Raw genomic sequence first — 18,325 nt, 5'->3', positions numbered from 1 at the left:
ATCTAGTGATAGAAAATATTTTCCGTCATGCTTTCTAGGTCATATCTGTCAAATGGAACATGTTTAATTGGTCAAAATCCTTAGAGAAGGCATTAAAACAAAAATATTTCTGATGTTAATTTTTCATCAGCTCAGTCTCAGTGCAAGAGATAATAGTTGACTGAGATAAATATTCTAAAAATTAATTCAGAATGAAAATCATTTAGTTCAGTTGAATGTGCTTCATTTTAAAGAATTTAAATCATTGCACAAATATTGTATAGTTCTCATATTTTCTGTATTGCTCTAATGTTATTCAAAAAGACATGTCTTTTCCCATTTATTTTTTCTTTAATAGTCAGCCTTTCTTAAATTAATATTTGTTGTAGCACAGTGTAAGCTTTAAATGCTAAGCTGTATGCTCAAGAAGTGTCCTGTGTGTGTTTATTTGCAGTACGAGAGGCACTGATCCTGGCTGAGCTACTTTCGGCATTGAAACGTTCCCTTGCTCGAATTCTTGTTATCATAGTGAGTCTGGGATATGGCATAGTAAAGTGAGTAATCCTTGTGCCCCAAATTCTTTAATTCCATCAAGAGCTTTTCCATATGCTTTATTTGCAATGATTAAACCACAAAATGTCAACCTTGCTAGCTTTTCAAGGGGATGCATGCACACATGTATCACATCTTGCAAAGAGGGAGATGGCAAAGTCTGGGTGGAGGTTCAGTATGGTCCAAAGAGAGTAATGGACTCACATTTCCTTGATGGGGGAATGATAGATAATTAAATGAAATGTCATTTGACAAAGCCAATCTGTGCTTTCACTTTCTTTTAAATTTCTTTTATTCCCAATTGCAGACCTCGTCTGGGAGTTACTCTTCATAAAGTAATTGCAGCTGGAGTGCTTTATTTATTATTTTCTGGTGTGGAAGGTGTCCTCAGAGTCACTGGGGTTAGTAATAACTTATTTCAGAGTTTTGTATCTCTCATATGCATGAAGCTGGTGGGCTTCACTTGCTGCAGGCAAGTTTTGTATAGCATAAAATAACTGATTTGTTGAATATTCATGGTTGACATTCTTGATGGTGGCACCTTTTCTTGTGCAGCCATTCCTTTTTTTTGACTCTCAATAGAATTTTTGTGATTGGCTTTTCTCAAGCACTGGTTCTTTCTTAATGGAATGTTTTTATTCATTTTAACCTTATCTGTAATCCTTTCTATCTTGTATTTATTAAAGAACATGTTTGTGCACTTTATAAGTTCCTTTTAAATTTTCATTAATGAAGTGGATGATTCTTCCTACTAAGAGGAGTTTAAAAAGAATATTCCTTTTTGTAATTTTGTAAACTATCAGATGTTGGACAGGTTAATCTTGACTACCATATTGTTAGCTTGTGTAGTTCATTTCATTTCATTTATTGGATTTCTATACCGCCCTTCTCCCTAGGGACTCAGGGCGGTTCACAGGGCTGGATCTATTAACATTCCCAACTCAAGGTATCTAGGAGATGAAATTTTCTAGGCCACGTGGCAATTCCTGATCTGCTTGTTATTTCTCCATGTTATTCAATGTAAACTATATTGTCCCATTGAGTTTTATTTTGTATCTGGTAGGACTATTATTCCTATGCTGATCCATGTTTAAAAATCCTTTTTATTGTATTTGTAATATCAAACCAATTCTCTTTCTAATGCCTTTTCAGTCTTTCCATGGTGTTACAGCTGCTGTAGCTAACTTCGGACTGTCTGTCATTGACTCCTGTATTATTTATTGGATATCCTTTCAAAAATTGTGTCTTATATTTCTAATTTATATCATTGCAATATGTATCCTGGATTTTTAATGGATCAGAGAAACTACTGTAGATGTATTTGAAAAAATAGTGAACAAATAGTTAAATTATCTAAAGATCATCCTCTCCCTCTTTTAGGATTCAGCCTTAGAAAAACCACCTTATAAAAACTCCCTTTTTACAACCCTATAATCCCTTAATTCAGGGTATTACTTGCTAATACTATGAGCAATAAAAAGAGGAGCCATCTCACAAATCTGAATATCACCACAGTATCCCAGGGTGCTTTTTCAAAAGGCAACTGGACTTTGTTTTTGCTTGAAGGCTTTTCACTTCTCATCCAAGAAGCTTCTTCAGTTCTGACTGATTGGTGGAGAATGGAAGGATTTATATTCCTTGCAGTCATCTGGTTGTTAGCCTCTTTCTGAGAGTCATTGAGGGCACTTGCAGTATTCAGATGACCCAGAGGGTACAGATAAACCTCTAAGTAGCCTAAGTAGCCAAATAAGTTATTATTCATCCATCTATATTATATTATTATTATTGTTGTTATTAGCCATATATTATTATTATTATTATTATTATTATTATTATTATTATTATTATTATTATTATTATTATTATTATTATTATATCTAGAGCATTAAGTTATTATTCACATGTCTGTGGTATTAAAGCTGTTTGCTTCCTTGCAATGTTGGTAGGTTGGTAGGTTGGTAGAAGAAATTTGATAGTAGATTAATGGAAAGTGCAAATTGTGTATACAATGCTATTGTTTTAAAACACAAATCAGAGTGATGTAAATATAAATGTGGATGATTTTATACAATGTATTTTTGACAGTTCCAATATTTAACTTCCAATACCTTAATAGTTTAGAACAAGATGCAATACAACTGATATTAGCAGTTTAATTTAATATTGGAAGCAACACATTTATGATGCTTTAGTAAGAATAAAACAAACCTAACACATCTAAAGCAAAAAATCCATATAGTTTCAGTTACAGTGAAATCATCCATAAATAATTCTATTCAGTACTGAATAATTATTGCAATTTTCTGTTACTAAATTTAGGTAGAAGTATTTTAATCATAATAATATGGTTTACATTAGCCCCAAATGAAAATCCAGCAATATTTTGGCAGATTATTGGGACCAATCTAGATTTGACAGTAAATGAGCTCTGTTGCAATAATTTGCAAAGAGGATAGTTGCTGTAGAGTTTGATTTTTACTGCCAACAACAAAATTTGGATAGGAAGTCTCTACACTCTACTTGTATTTTTCTTCTTGACTGATAAATCTGGAAGTGAGAATGGCTTGGAGGGAACACTTTGTGGGTTAGGACTCTGGGAAAGTGTAGCCAGCATGCAAAAACGTGCTTCAAAAATGGCACTTTTGCCTAAAACGTAATCTGTTTAATCTTTTGAAGCACACATAAGGGTGACAAATCATAATATAACTGGAAATGATGGATATTTTAATAACAAGGTCACATTGCCCTGGCAATAAACTGTCAGGGGCAGTTGTTGTTGGCAGGAGAACCAAAATAGACAAGGCCACTCCACTCTCCTACTTTTTACTACTTCCTGGTGTCACCTTCTCTCTCTTCCCTCCCTTCCCTCCCATCTCTATCCAGGACTCTCCTAGAAAAAGATAGACGATTCTTGCCAGAAGCTGCCACTTGCAGGTTTATTATTAGGTTTTTAACTAGGCAGGGCTTCCAAAACATTGGTGACTAAGAGCATCTTTTAAGCAAAACAGTGAAATCCACTATGTGGAAGAGACTGGAGATCTGAGAACTCCTTTACCAGATGCCCTCGGGGTCCTCACATTCTGGATCTACATCCTGTTGCCATAATCTGTATTCCAGGGTCCTCATACCTGGCATCCTTTCCTTAGCTCTGGCAAGTGACATCAACAAAAAAAGTAGGTTCTTTGTTGGTGTAGGTCGGAAGATGGGTATATGTCTTAACACAGGATTTCCCCTTTTTGCCCAAGGTTAATTCAACGTTTTGTAGATCACAGGAAATATTCTTTCCTGTTTCATCTCAGGCAAGGTGTACATATGTCTTCTATGGTTATGAAGTTTATAAAATAGATATATTTGGTTTTTTTAGAGGTAGCCCTTAGGCACAGTTTAATAGAACGTTCTGTAATGTGCTTCTGGTCACTTTGTAGAGATATTGCTCTAGGACATTCTTTCCTATCAACTTTCCTTCATTGATAGAGAATGAAAGTTGTGCTTACTGATTCCAGTTTATGGAAAATGGAGCTAGCAATATTGCCTTCTGGTTCTTAGCATTCTTTCTCCTATCTGGTCATTCAGTATTAATTATTGGGGTTCCTTTTAGTTATGGGTCTTATGTACAGGTAGTCCTTGACGTATGACCACAATTGAACTGAACATTTATGTTGCTGTGTGAGACAGTTGTTAAGTGAACTTTGCCTCATTTTACAACCTTTCTTGCCATAGTTGTTAAGTGAATCACTCCAGCTGTTAAGTTAGTAACACAGCTGTTAAGTGAATCTGGCTTCCCCATTGACTGTTTACTTGTCAGAAAGTTGCAAAATGCTGCAATGGGCGTAAGTGTAAAAACTGGTCATGTGACTTTTTCAGTGATATTGTAACTTTGAATGGTCATTAAATGAACTGTTGTAAGTTGAGGTCTACCTGTAGTTGAACTGAAATCCTAGAATTGACAAGTACCCTTCAAAGGAAAAAAATAAAATCCAGTAAAATAAAAACATGTGAAAAATACATATGTTTATGAGCGCTCTATATATGTATATGCACATTCACACACACACACACACACACACACACATATCAGAGTAATGTAGTAACTGGACCTATTCTTTGGGAATAAAGGAAGAAAAATGTGTTCAGTAGATAGTAAGGTAACAGGTCTATATCTTTAGGATGCAGTCTTTTCTCAAATCTTAATCTTTGTAGGCATGTTTCCTGATCCTTGATCTCAATGCCTTTTTCTCTTTGTCTCTCTAGGCACAGAATGATCTTGCCTCCTTGGCTTTTATTCCACTGGCTTTCCTAGATACTGCTCTCTGTTGGTGGATATCCTTCTTCACTGGTTTATTTGGTGGATTGTTAATTTATTTGGAGCTGGGTTTTCATGGTGGGTGGCATTCTCCTTTAGATATTCTGACTGATCTTTTTATTGTTTGATTTATTCCCCAGATATAATACTCCCAAGATTTTGCTCCTGCCTACCTTTGCTAGTGCATTTCAATTAGTGAATTTGAATGTGATTTCAGCATTCTTATCCTTCACTCAGTACGATAAGCATTGAATCTCAGTACATCTGGAAGGCAGCAGGTTGGGGAAAACTATAGTACGGAACAAGCCTCATTTTGCTTAGTGGACTTTTGAGGTCAAAATGGACAGCATTTGACTGCAAATCTAGTGACCAAAGAGGCTAGTGAAAACTACATGGGGCTGCCCTTGAGGACCACTCGGAGGCTTCAGCTGGTGCAGAATGCGGCCGTGCGAGTTGTGATGGGGGTTTCCCGATACTCCCATGTAACACCTCTACTCCGTGAGCTGCATTGGCTTCCGGTTGCCCTCCGGGTGAGATTCAAGGTGCTGGTGATGACCTATAAAGCCCTAAATGGCTTGGGTCTGGGATATCTGAGGGAACACCTGCTGCCGGCATCAAGTTCCCTTCGTCCAGTGCGCTCCCACAGGGAGGGTCTTCTCAGGGTGCCACCGGTAAGAGATTGCCGGCGGACGACACCCAGGGATAGAGCCTTCTCAGTGGGGGCGCCTGCCCTTTGGAACCAGCTGCCAGTGGAGCTGAGGACTGCCCCCGACCTCCGTTCATTCTGCCGGGACCTGAAGACCTGGCTCTTCGAGCCCAGGTTGAGGATTAATCTTATTTTAACTGGGGTTTTATTTATGCAGGGACAAATATAATTTTTTTTTAAATTTGCTTTTAACTTTTGTATCTTGGTTTTTTAATCACCCTGTAAACCGCCCTGAGTCCTTCGGGAAAGGGCGGTATATAAATGTAATAAAATAAATAAATAAATAAATAAATCTTTTGCAGAATGATTTACATAATTCCATGGGGTCAGTGATACAGGTAGTACTCGACTTATGACCATACTTGAGCCCAAAATTTATATTGCTAAGTGAGAAATTTGTTAAGTGAGCTTTGCCCCATTTTATGACTTTTCTTGCCACAGTTGTTAAGTGAATCTGGCTTTCCCATTGACTTTGCTTGCCAGAAGGTCACAAAAAGTGATTGTGTGACCCTGGGAAACTTCAACTGTCATAACATTTAACCAGTTGTCAAGCATCCAAACGTAAATCATGTGATCATGGGAATGCTGCAATGGTCGTAAGTATGAAAAATGGTTATAAGTCACTTTTTTCAGTGCTGTTGTAACTTTGACTAGTCACTAAATGAACTGTTGTAAGTCGAGGACTACCTGTAGTTACCATTTTTGGAAGTGCTCTTGTTGTAGTAGTAGGGTATATAACTGTAATCTGAATTTCTACAGAATGTATTCAAGCCTAATTTAGGTATCCACCAGAAGCGCAGATCTCAGTAGTTGTGGTAGTTGGGAATTCTGAAATCTGAAGTTGTACATCACTCAGTTGGGAAAGACAACCAGAGGATTTTCAACTTGGATTGGAAAATCTCCTGTCAAAAATCCTGGAGAGCTGCTGTTATTCAACCCAAGCAGTATTAGGTTAGATGGGACATGGTCTGATTCAATAATTTGATTCAACATTGCACTAATACAACTTATTTGATTTGGGACTTTGTATGTTATGCAAACCCATCTAATTCTACCGATTATGTTTAAGCAAACCTTGGTTTAGAATGAAGTATGAACCCATCCGTTGTGAGGCAATTTACATTGTACTGGCAAAAAGGGATGCTATGCTCATTTTAGTAATCCTCCTCAGAGTTTGCATGTACTTGTGATTTATGCCAGAGATGGAACTCATCTTGGCATACTTTCTGTAAAATGGCTGAAAACTAAGTTCATAAGGACAATACTTTAAACAGGCACTATAAAGTTTGGAGATAGGATGCCACATGACTAATCTCAGTACTATTAGTTCATATTTCACGCAGGCAGGATTATTCATTATTTTTAACAGCCTTTGGAGCAATACCAGAACTAAATATATTTAATAACATCTGTGTCAGGGATTCAACGTGGCAACTAAAAATTGAGGCAGTCTGCAAAATAGGTAGAATATCATTCAGATTTCTGTGAGTTGTTTATTATATATATATATATGTTATTTTCCCAGGATTAATGCGTAATAATATATCTGGTGATATCAAATAAGATCTGAAAAGAAACTAGAGTATGATTATGTCATAAATGTATATATACTGAATCTTCCCTTGACTTTCTATACATATTTATCAGTTTAACTCAAACAATGAAATTGTTGAAGCTTAGGAGGAATGTTGTGAAGCTATCTCTTTACCGGCACTTTACCAATACACTCATCTTGGCAATAGCAGGTAAATTGTAGAAATTATTATTCCTAATTTTAAAATAAACATTGTTAAACCAGATATCATAGGGTACTTAGCATTGGTGCTCAAGGTCAAGAAACATGTCCACATTTATTTCATAAATAATAATGGTACATAAATGAAGGAGATAAAAGGAAATAAATTTTTTGCCAGGAAGGAGATTAAATATTGCATTCTTATGACTTACTGAAATTTGCCAATATATTTCAAACAAAAATTTCTTATTTCTTATTATAATTCTAGGATGCAGAAGTAAATATGTTATCTTTGTTATCTCCTTAAGTTTATTGAACTGAATAGGAAGTTAAGGGTAAATATTTTTCTGTAAAACTGTTCATTATGATTTTTATTTTCAGTGAATAAAGAGCAAGTTTCAAAGAAATCAGGCAGATGACCACAAGTTTAATAGTATGAATTAGTTATAGATGATAATAATAATTACATTATTCTGCAGTTCTGCAGTTCAGTCTGATTTGCTAATATTTTGCCATATATATGTGTTCTTTTTTTAAAAAAAAAACTTTTAGCATCTATTGTTTTTATCATCTGGACAACTTTGAAATTCAGACTGATGGATTGTAAGTCGGTGAGTCTGTCTCTTTTTTGTCAGTTTTGCTAGCTAAGTAGATAGCTAGGAATTTGATAACCTTGTCTTAACTTGGAAGCTAAGCTGGCTCAGACCTGGGTGGATGCGATAGAGCACGGGTGTCAAACTTGATCATATCACGTGACGTATCGTGAAGCATCACGATGTTTTTTGCCTTTGTGTGACCTGTGTGTGATGTATCCGGTTTGTGGGCTGCCAGTTTGACACCCCTGCGATAGAGAATTATCAAGACTATAGGCTGATCTGGGAAGGTAAGAATATATCTTGGGAGAAGTCAATGGCAAATGAAAACACTTGTTTATTATTGCTAAGGAAACAACATGGGCATGAGCCTAAAATCATTAGGAGTCAAACTTTAATTTTGCCTTGCTGAAAATGTTGGGATTTCATTTCAAAAATGGAACTTTTTATCATTTAATATCTTATGTCTATTAACAGGACTGGCAAGAGCTATGGGTTGATGATGCCATCTGGCGGCTGTTGTTCTCAATGATTCTTTTTGTCATCATGATTCTTTGGAGGCCATCTGCCAACAACCAGCGGTACTATACTTTATACTATAGTTTATACTATACTTTATAGTATATATACTTTATACTATAAATATAGGTAGATACAGTCGAAGGCATCGGCTTATTGTAGCTGTCCAGTACTTTCCCTTTTAGCTTTAGATACTACAAACAATCTTAAAAATCACAAAGTTTAAAGAAACAGTAAAAATATTTTACTGTTGAAGCCATTAATCCGATGAAGCCATTATTTGTTACTTTGCTTCCTGAAAGGTTTGCTTTTTCACCGTTGTCTGAAGAAGATGAGGACGATGAACAGAAAGAGCCAATGCTGAAAGAGAGTTTCGGTAAGAAAAACATATCTCTGTTTTATGAAAGCAACTTTAATTCTGAAAGGGCATATCTGTAGCTTCATGTATTATTACTAGTATCCCTTTACCCCAATTCAAGTTTTAATTACATACCATTATTGCAGTCTTTTGTGAAACAAGGCTATTACAAGCAATTGTTTTGCATTTTTGTCCCTAAGAGACATTTTTTTTTCATGGGATGGTCTCTCCAATCTTTGCATTGGCACTGCAATTCAAGCGGCAGCTGAAAACATAGTTACATTTGAGTCAGATATTTAAGAAATAAACAAGGTGGACTTGATTCACACATTATAATGAATTATGGTTTAATGACTGTATAATACACCATTGGGTGCATCTGCATATATTAAGATCAAAATATAACATTATGATTTACCACGTCATGTGAACCAGGGAACAATAAACTTCTAAAGTTGATCATGCTGTTCAGCATGCAAGAAATACATCCTTATATCTTCATGAGAACATTTGGAATGGAACTAGAATACTGTAGATTAAAACAGATCTCTACTTTTTCTCACATCTCTAAACAGACCTGTTTGCTCTATGTTTGTCAGACATAGATACTGAACCTCTGTTCCTAAAGTAGCTCCAGTGGGCTACTCCAGTTTTGCCCAGTTTAGGCATGCTTTTGTCTTTTTGAAGATCTCTCTCATATTGATTTATCATGGCATCAGAAATAAACAGAATTGAAAACTAAGCCTATAGGACCAAATAATTTTGCCTATGTTATCTTTCCCAGGAGTTGCCTCCACAGGTCTATTCCAATTTTCCATAAAACAGTTTTTAAGCCTGTTCTGAGTGTGGGAAATAGATTAAACACTGATAAATATGTATTATATATTATATTTTACATACTCAACTAAGTGTTGCACTCTTGAATAAGATTCCTCCCCTAATATTTTATGCAGAAGGCATGAAAATGAGAACTTCAAAACAAGAATCAAATGGAAATCCTAAAACCAACAAAGCAGTAAGTTCTTAACTAGTATTTTTTTAGCTAATGCTGGGAAAATGGAAGATATAAGAATAATGTGCTAAGATGCTGATTAGCGAAATATTACTTCCAATAAATGGCAGCAATTATGAGTGATGTCAGTTGTTGGGATTAAACTAAAATATGCTTAAAAAGGGAGATGATATGAATAACCTGTAATTGAAATTTTTTAATGAATAATGGCACGTTAAAGTACTTTGAATGTGATACATTCTTTAGCATGCTTTAAAATAAAACTGGTAATTCAATTAAGCGTATCTTTTTAAAATGATGGCCTATGTTATATATAAAGTAATGTAGTAAAATGTTTATGGGCCTCTTTGAAATAAGAGGTGAAAAAAATGACAGATATAGTTAATGAGATATTCCATTGGAAAAACATGGGGAAGATACTTTTTTGCTTAATATTTTAGATTGAATGTAATCATCACAAAAATGTACTATAATTTTAAGCACATAATAATTCAATAATCATCTTTTTAAAAACTGTAGCAAGAAGATGATTTGAAATGGGTAGAAGAGAATGTTCCTTCTTCTGTGACTGATGTGTAAGTAACCATAGTAAGAGTTACACATAAAAATATATTTAAAAGCACTAAAACAGTTATTTTGAAAATAAAGGGGGTGTTGCCACTTGCAATATCCAGAATGGGTGTAACTACTGGATTCTGCCTTTTAGGCTGCCAGTTATCAGTTTCTAATATACATTATAAATGCATCCTTGTTCTTGTTTAAACTTGCTTTTACTTGATGAAACAATCTTTGGGAAGCTTTTTAGAATCAACGGCCTTTGTTAGATTAGACAATATCCACTGGATAGGCTGCTAAATAGCAATAGCACTTAAGACTTATCTACTGCTTCATAGTGCTTTACAGCCCTCTCTAAGCAGTTTACAGAGTCAGCATATAGCACCCGGCAATCTGGGTCTTCATTTTACTGACCTTGGAAGATGGAAGGCTGAATCAACCTTGAGGAGGCTGTCAGGATTGAACTCCTGGCTATAAGCAGACTCAGCCTGCAATACTGCATTCTAACTATTGTACCACCAGGGCTCTTCTGCCCCACTGTCAGACTGGCCCCAACTTGCTCCCTAGGAAAGTACAACCCTTGACTCCATAGGTATTAGACAAAAGGTACGTTAACTAGAGATGTTGAGTGAAGAAAAACCGCACGAAAATCATATATTGAAAGCAATTCCCAGTGTCCAAAACCCTCCCCCCTGGGAGAGCAGTCCAATTAGATCTTGTTCTGATGTTTGGGAACATGGTGCCTCCAGAGCCACAGCAAATTCCTTTCTCAGGGCTGGTGTCCTTGAAGGCAGAAGATGGCTCTTTTTAGCACCTCTGGTTTCTGTCAGTGTCCATACTCCCCAATTTCCCACAAGATTATTTTACATCTCCAGCACTCTTCCCCTCACTAGTGCCCCTCCCCCCCGGTTATGGCAGTTTTATTTTTATTTACTAACACGCATCAAAGAAGATGAAAATAGGCAGCTGACACCCACATTTGATAGTGTCATGATGATGTCACCAAAAGAGATGGGTGGAAATGGGGCAGTCCTTTTTATTATTGTGAAGATTTGAGGTAGGTTAAAGATGGAAGTGGGAATAGACAGCTTATCATTTCTACCACTAAACTCCTGAACCTTAGGAGTGGGGAAGTAGGGGTAGGCATGGAAGGATTTTTATTTCCCAGAATCTTCCTGCTTCCATCCCAACCTTTTTTTTTTTTTTGAAAAAAGAAATAGGCCACTTTGCAGCCCATTTTTGTAATGTTACTTCAGATGCTCAATGACCAGGAGGTGACAGGCACTTAGTCTGAGGTCTAAAGGCCCCATGTATCTCCCCAAAGTTTTGGGTTCAGCCCCAAGAATTACCTACAAAATTGGTGAAGGAAGAGAAAGTGAATAAATACAAGAAGAACCATCATATTTATTACATTTTAATTTTCATTTTTAATCATATTAAATACAATTACCTTTCTGGGCTTACCTATTTTTCCCCCCAACCATGTGTTATCAAGTAGTCAAATGTAGCCCTAGGCCGGAAACAATATATATCCTTGTCTTACATGGCTGATGTGGACAAATGCTAATTTTGTTTAATGTTCAGTGAAAGAAAAATGCAAAGTTTTGTCTATTTATGTGGTTTTTCTTTTCCTGCACTCTGAATCACCAGCATATTTTGGTGAATGTGCATACTTCATGCTAGCATGACAGCAGTCATGAATTTCTCTTTGTTTTACTATGTTTTTCTTTCCTTCTCAATTGCAGGGCTTTGCCAGCATTACTGGATTCAGACGAGGTCAGTAATTAACCCTTAAGCAATAATTCAGGTCCTATGATATGACAAAAGAGTCATGAGTTAAGAATTAAAGAAATGATTTCAACAATTAAAAACTGAATGCTTTAACTGTTTCAGTTAGTGTATTAGGGAATTACTAAATGTCAAAGGGAAATTTTGTTTAATACTTTAGTCAAAGATTTCATAAGAGATACCTGATTTTTTTTAAACAATCTGCATTGAGATACTTATGCAGAAAGCCTGTGAATGGAATCCTTTAACCCTTCCCTGCAATTATCCCTTTATTCCCTCCCACTAGCTATTTTCTACAACAAATCTTAATTTTGTCTGTGTATATGGGAAGGGAGAGAATTAAATCTAAATTGGAATAAGTCTAAAATATGTTAAGACTTCATGTCAGTGTTTGGTGAAAAACATCAATAGATGAGAACGATATTTCACTCAAAATACTTAATACCAGCTTTTAAAATGGTAAATATGAATTGTCCAACCTGGAATTTCTGGCAGGGGAAGCCTTGCTTGCATTGTTAGCTCTCTAAATAAACCTGATATTTTATGGAGAGGGTGCAGAATACAACATGGTATTGAGACTAATTTTAATGTGAATTTGATATGAGAAATTTTTGAATGCTGTTTGGAAAATGTGCTGAGGCTTGTTGTTGTTAGTTACGAAGTCATGTCTGACCCATCGCGACCCCATGGACAACGTTCTTCCAGGCCTTCCTGTCCTCTACCATCTTCTGGAGTCCATTTAGGCTCACGCCTACTGCTTCAGTGACTCCAGCCAGCCACCTCATTCTCTGTTGTCCCCTTCTCTTGCCCTCAACCTTTCCCAGCATTAGGCTCTTCTCCAGTGAGTCCTTCCTTCTCATTAGGTGGCCAAAGTATTTGAATTTCAACTTCAGGATCTGGCCTTCTAAAGAGCAGTCAGGGTTGATCTCCTCTAGGACTGACCGGTTTGATCGCCTTGCAGTCCAGGGGACTCACAGGAGTCTTCTCCAGCACCATAGTTCAAAGGCTTCAATTCTTTGGCACTCAGCCTTACTTATGGTCTAACTTTCACAGCCATTCATTGCAACTGGGAAGACCATAGCCTTGACTATACACACTTTTGTTGGCAGAGTGATGTCTCTGCTTTTTAGTGTGCTGTCTAGATTTACCATGGCTTTCCTCCCCAAGAGCAAGCGTCTTTTAATTTCTTGGCTGCAGTCCCCATCTGCAGTGATCTTGGAGCCCAGGAAAATAAAATCTGTCACTACCTATGGTGCTGAGGCTACCATACAGGAAATAAGCATTCTGAATGATGATCCAAATCATATTACCCATAATCTTAAAATGTACAGTTGTTGCTGTTGGCTTTTTATTAGACAGTGCCACCAGTGTCCCTGAAGCTTTAAAGGATCACAGGCCCTTCCAAGAGAAATCTAGGTTTCCCGTTTCTCTGCTTGTTAGGGTAAATGGGAATACTTGGAAGCAAGCAGCACATAGCAAAAAGGAAAGAAAGGCAAGGATAACAAGTTGCAGTGATGCTGAGGCAGGAATAATATATAAAGTGAATAACTGTAATTTGAATATACAGAATATCAGTTTTAACTGGAGAATAAGGAATAAGAAACAGTTAAGCTAAGTGACTTGTGGACTTCTTTTTGAGAAAGGATTTGAAAATAATTAGGAGAGCTCTAGTTACAATAAAACTTTTCTTAGGATGTCCATTACACGTGTACTAAAGTAAAACTCCCATAATTCCCAGTTAGCATATATTTATCGAAATACTAACTGGGGACTATGGGGGGTAGATTGAGAAAGGTTGGTACACTGAATGGATAAGGAAAATGTATTGAATTTTTTAGGAAGGATATGATGGTGGACGGTCATGGACAGGAATATTCTAACAATATTTGCCTAGTTATAGTGGGGCAGTACTGTGGAGATATTTCAGGATAATGATTAGGAAAGTACGAGAGCTGGAAAATCGAAATACACTGCAGGAATTGAAGAATGCACATTAAACAATGAAATATAAATAATTTGTGGTTCACACATTTTCCATTAGACTAACGCTAAGGGTAACATAAAAAAACATGCATTGTGCATTCTTACAAGGCAACTTGTAATCTTATTCTCTGTTTCTGATATGAGGCAAATAGCAGTAGAGTTGGTATTGGTATTATATGCTACAATCTTTAATACTATCTCACATTAAAATGTGACTTTTACCTTTTTCATGTGATATTTCTTTTGAACAAGCTATTGGGCTTAGATCAACAGCTTTTTAGGCCTTAAAAGCTTTAACTCAATGTTTTTAACATGCTAACCTTAACTTGCACCTAGAAGAGCACACTCAAACAAAATGTATATTTTGTGTATGATAAAAGTTGCCTTGTGCTCACTTTATTATGCCGAAATTGAATTTATGCTATTTGACAACTTTGCCATAGAAGCAACAGCAACAATTAGATTAATAATGCCTTTTTCACAATCATGCTTCAGTTACAATAATGTAATTTTTTCAGGAAAGTAAATTGTTATATTTATTGGATTCCATTTATTAATCTTGCAGGAAAGAATGATCACACACTTTGAAAGATCCAAAATGGAATGAAAGATGATACGACTTGCAGAAGAATCTGTCTTACTGCTGTTTGAGAAAGGAAGAAACCTTGTCTCTCTTGCAATGTTCCAATTCTGCTTTCTCTGATATGTTCCATGAACTTTGGAACTACTGATTGTTATCAGAGGGATTTTTTTTGTGTGAGGTCAGCATGGAGGGAGTTTCAGTCATGAAAAGATTTGCATTTGCACTGTTTGCTGCCAGTGTCCTATTTAAACTATGGAAATGTCTTTTATCGCAGCAAATTCTTGTAAAGTATTTAAGTTAAAACACTTAACAATTGGCAGAGCAACTTTTAATTCAACACTAGCTCTAAATTCCATGATTTAACTATAAGGGGTGTGAGAAAACAAGAAGTTTCTTCGAGCCAGTAAGGATGGACCGTGCAGAAATTTCTTCAAACAAGCCAAAAGTGACCTCTGCTTGTAGATAATTTCCAGCATGGTGTATTCAGTAAGATGCTACACTTAATTCCAGGATCCTCTACTTGAGACTGTAAATGGGAGTTTGATTCCTATCTCTATCCACTTTTCTTGGAGGACTTACACTGTCAGAGCTGACAGAATCATCATCCCATCTGTAAAAATACTTTGCATACAAAAACAGATATGCAACACCCTGTCGTGTGTGAGAAATCTTGAATCAGGATCAGTGCCTTTTCTCTTAGAAACAATATTTATTGTCTGAAGATTCTGCTGTCTGGCTATGAAAAATAAGAGAGTTTTTGAAGGAAGACTTTGCTTATGGAAAACTCCAAAAGAAATATTTGGAAGAAATTACGATGCTTAATATTTTTTAGCAAAATTAAGTGCACTTTTTTCATTCCATAACATAAAAAAATACTTTCAATTTAATGTACTCAAAAGCAGTTATTACTTAATCCCAAGTTTGTTGCTATGAGGTCTGAACATGAGCAGTTAACCATTCGAATTGGAACAGTAAGTGAATGAAAAAGCCATCAAACATCACAGTACTTTCCAACTATCCCTATTTCCATGTTAAAATTATGCTAGGTTTAAAAGGTAAAGGTTCCCCCGCACATGCGTGCTAGTCATTTCTGACTCTAGGGGCCGGTGCTCATCTCCGTTTCAAAGCCGAAGAGCCAGCGCTTGTCCGAGGACGTCTCCGTGGTCATGTGGCCGGCATGACTAGACGCCAAAGGCGCACGGAATGCTGTTACCTTCCCACCGTAGTGGTCCCTATTTTTCTACTTGCATTTTTACATGCTTTCGAACTGCTAGGTTGGCAGAAGCTGGGACGAGTAACAAGCGCTCACTCTGTTACGTGGCACTCGGGATTCGACCCGCCAAACTGCCGACCTTCTGATCGACAACAAGCTCAGCGTCCTAACCCACTGAGCCACCACGTCCCTTATGCTAGGTTTATTGAGCCCAAAAAGATTTGAGCCACTGATTCATAAGGTCAAACAGAACCTATCAGCTGTGAATTGTGGTACTGTAATTTGTCAAAACTGAAACATTTTTTATTTGAAATTACTTGTAGGCGGCAAGCTCCAGTTGGACTGTGTTTGACTTTAAATTGATACTTTTATTTGATTAACCTGTGCTAAATTTGCTTGGGTGAGATCTTTGTAAAAATAGTAGTCATAAATGGGAAGTATTCTGTTTTGCAGTTCTTAAGTGGCATTCCTGATTGTTCCCAGTGGTCCTGGTGTAGTGGGGCTGACATTCCACCCCAATACATTGGCTTTTTAACACTCTTGAAGTACCAGTTTTTGGAGGTCAGTGAGATATTTAAAATAGCTACTTATAGCCACCTGTCCACTGCTTCTAGGTAAAACCATAGCCAAGGCTTACAGAAGAAGAGATCTTTCTGAGCTGTTTCTTCAGATCTGGAGCTGGCTGTGATGCACAATAAAACTGCAGACTATGATGTGGCAGCTCAATCTTCAAGTCATTTTAACCAAAGGCCAAAAGGATCTTGTTACAGTACAGTATCAATAGCTTCATTACCTTCCACAGTTCGTCTACAACTCTACATCCTACCTCCCAACTATCATCTACACCAAGAGACATTTTTAACTATACACTTGTATAATTATATTTAGATACTGAATATTTGAGAGGTTTTTTTTTAAAGAGGCTATCAAGAAACCTGACCCTGTTACTGGGTGGATAAATAAGTCTTGCAACAGAACAGACTCAGGTTAATCTAATGACAAATACACTTCTGGAATAATTTATGCAATTATGTGTGCAGGACCTTTCTTTTCAGTTGTCCAGAGAAGTGTGAAAGAAGGTCTTTTTTTTAAACCTTTAAATTGTGTTTTTCTAAGTTTAGTGCCAAAACACGAGTCCTACAGATATTTGATACAGTAATTTTTTCTGGAATAACTGGAATTGGGTTTTCACATGGAATTTAGTACTGGCTTAATTCTTCTTCCCAGATGTGTTTTGGTTGCACTTACAATGTATAAGTGGTTTGGTAAATACGGTGTCCTCTGTCTTACAAGAACTTTTTCATTTGATTCAGTCTGAATTAGCAGATTTATGTTCTGAATAATAAAATTATTTTTGCCTTTAAACACTGAAATGAGCTAAGTATCTTTCTGATATATTTTATATGAAATGTCTTATTTTTGATGGCACAATATCAGGAACAGACCATGGGTTCAGATACAGTGGCAGCTTCTGCATTTTAATATATCCTTCTTTGTTTGGATGAGTCAAAAGAGTTGAGTGCAAAAGAGCTTACACATTGCTCATCCTTAATAATTTTAGCTTTTTGTTGTTCCTGAATGCCGCCACTGAACCTTAGACTGAGTTTGAAATATACACTAAAACAAAGCCAAATAAACACTGTTGTCTGGGTAGGCAACCTTGGCTCTTTTATGACTCATGGACTTCAACTCCCAAAATTTCTGACCCAGCATAACTGGCTCAGGAATTCTGGGAGTTGAAGTCCATGAGTCATAAAAGAGTCAAGGTTGCCTACTCCTGTCTTAGGAATATGTTATAGTGCAGGGCTTTTCAACCGGTGGTAAGCGAGCACCTGGCTGGTGGTATGTGGCGTCGCCTTCCTCCCCCCTACCTCCCCCTCGCTCTGCTCCTTCCCAGCTCACTTCCTACCAGAAAACATGCTGCTTGGTAGCGGCCTGCAAGAACCCTACCGAGGGCGCGCGAAGAGCGCAGGCACAGAGCGAGGCCCCGCCCTCCCCAGTGACTCATTGTGCAGCAACTGGATTGAACTCTTTTTGTGCGGGATCCGTGTCTATCCAAGCATTCCATGAAGCCTTCTTTGCTCCAGAGACATTTTACAACAAAACATAAAAAACACACTGAAAAGCCAATAGCATTTTTTATGAAGAAGAGAGATGAATTTATAAAACGCCATGCTGCTTTCGTGAAGTCCACTACCATCTCCAAAAAATGTCTGGAAGCATCTTACCAATTGTCCTTGATAGCAGCTAAACGAAATAAACCTTACACAATCGTGGAAGAAGTGATTCCCTCTGCCATTGCAATTTCCTCAATTCTCTTTGATGGAAAAATGACTGCTTGTATTCGTAATATTCCATGTTCTGATAATGCCGTCTAAAGACGAATACAAGATATGGCCACAGATGTTATTCAACAAGTGGAAAAAATCGACTTCCGGTGCGGCGC

General features: G+C 36.9%; 1 protein-coding gene across 2 annotated transcripts in view; it reads left to right on the top strand.

Moving 5' to 3' along the window:
• Positions 1–17,252, top strand: part of TMEM87A (transmembrane protein 87A) — a 29,343-nt gene extending 12,091 nt beyond the window's left edge. The window contains exons 10-21 of one of the 2 annotated variants that reach the window (XM_081317337.1): positions 434–533; positions 839–932; positions 4,783–4,855; positions 7,181–7,285; positions 7,828–7,886; positions 8,346–8,449; positions 8,690–8,763; positions 9,699–9,760; positions 10,277–10,332; positions 12,058–12,088; positions 14,649–15,712; positions 16,080–17,252. In XM_081317337.1, the coding sequence (XP_081173463.1) occupies positions 434–533; positions 839–932; positions 4,783–4,855; positions 7,181–7,285; positions 7,828–7,886; positions 8,346–8,449; positions 8,690–8,763; positions 9,699–9,760; positions 10,277–10,332; positions 12,058–12,088; positions 14,649–14,690 (800 nt within the window). In that variant the 3' untranslated portion in view covers positions 14,691–15,712; positions 16,080–17,252. Of the gene's footprint in view, positions 1–433; positions 534–838; positions 933–1,683; positions 1,760–4,782; positions 4,856–7,180; positions 7,286–7,827; positions 7,887–8,345; positions 8,450–8,689; positions 8,764–9,698; positions 9,761–10,276; positions 10,333–12,057; positions 12,089–14,648; positions 15,713–16,079 lie in introns of both variants that reach the window. The other variant, XM_081317336.1, reaches the window with a different exon arrangement.
• Positions 17,253–18,325: the final 1,073 nt, after the last annotated feature.

The sequence above is a fragment of the Vipera berus genome (genome assembly GCF_964194415.1).
Source record: "Vipera berus genome assembly, chromosome: 1".
NCBI lineage: Eukaryota > Metazoa > Chordata > Lepidosauria > Squamata > Viperidae > Vipera > Vipera berus.
The sequence above is the reverse complement of the archived record's forward strand: the minus strand, read 5'-3'. Positions and strand labels throughout refer to the sequence as shown.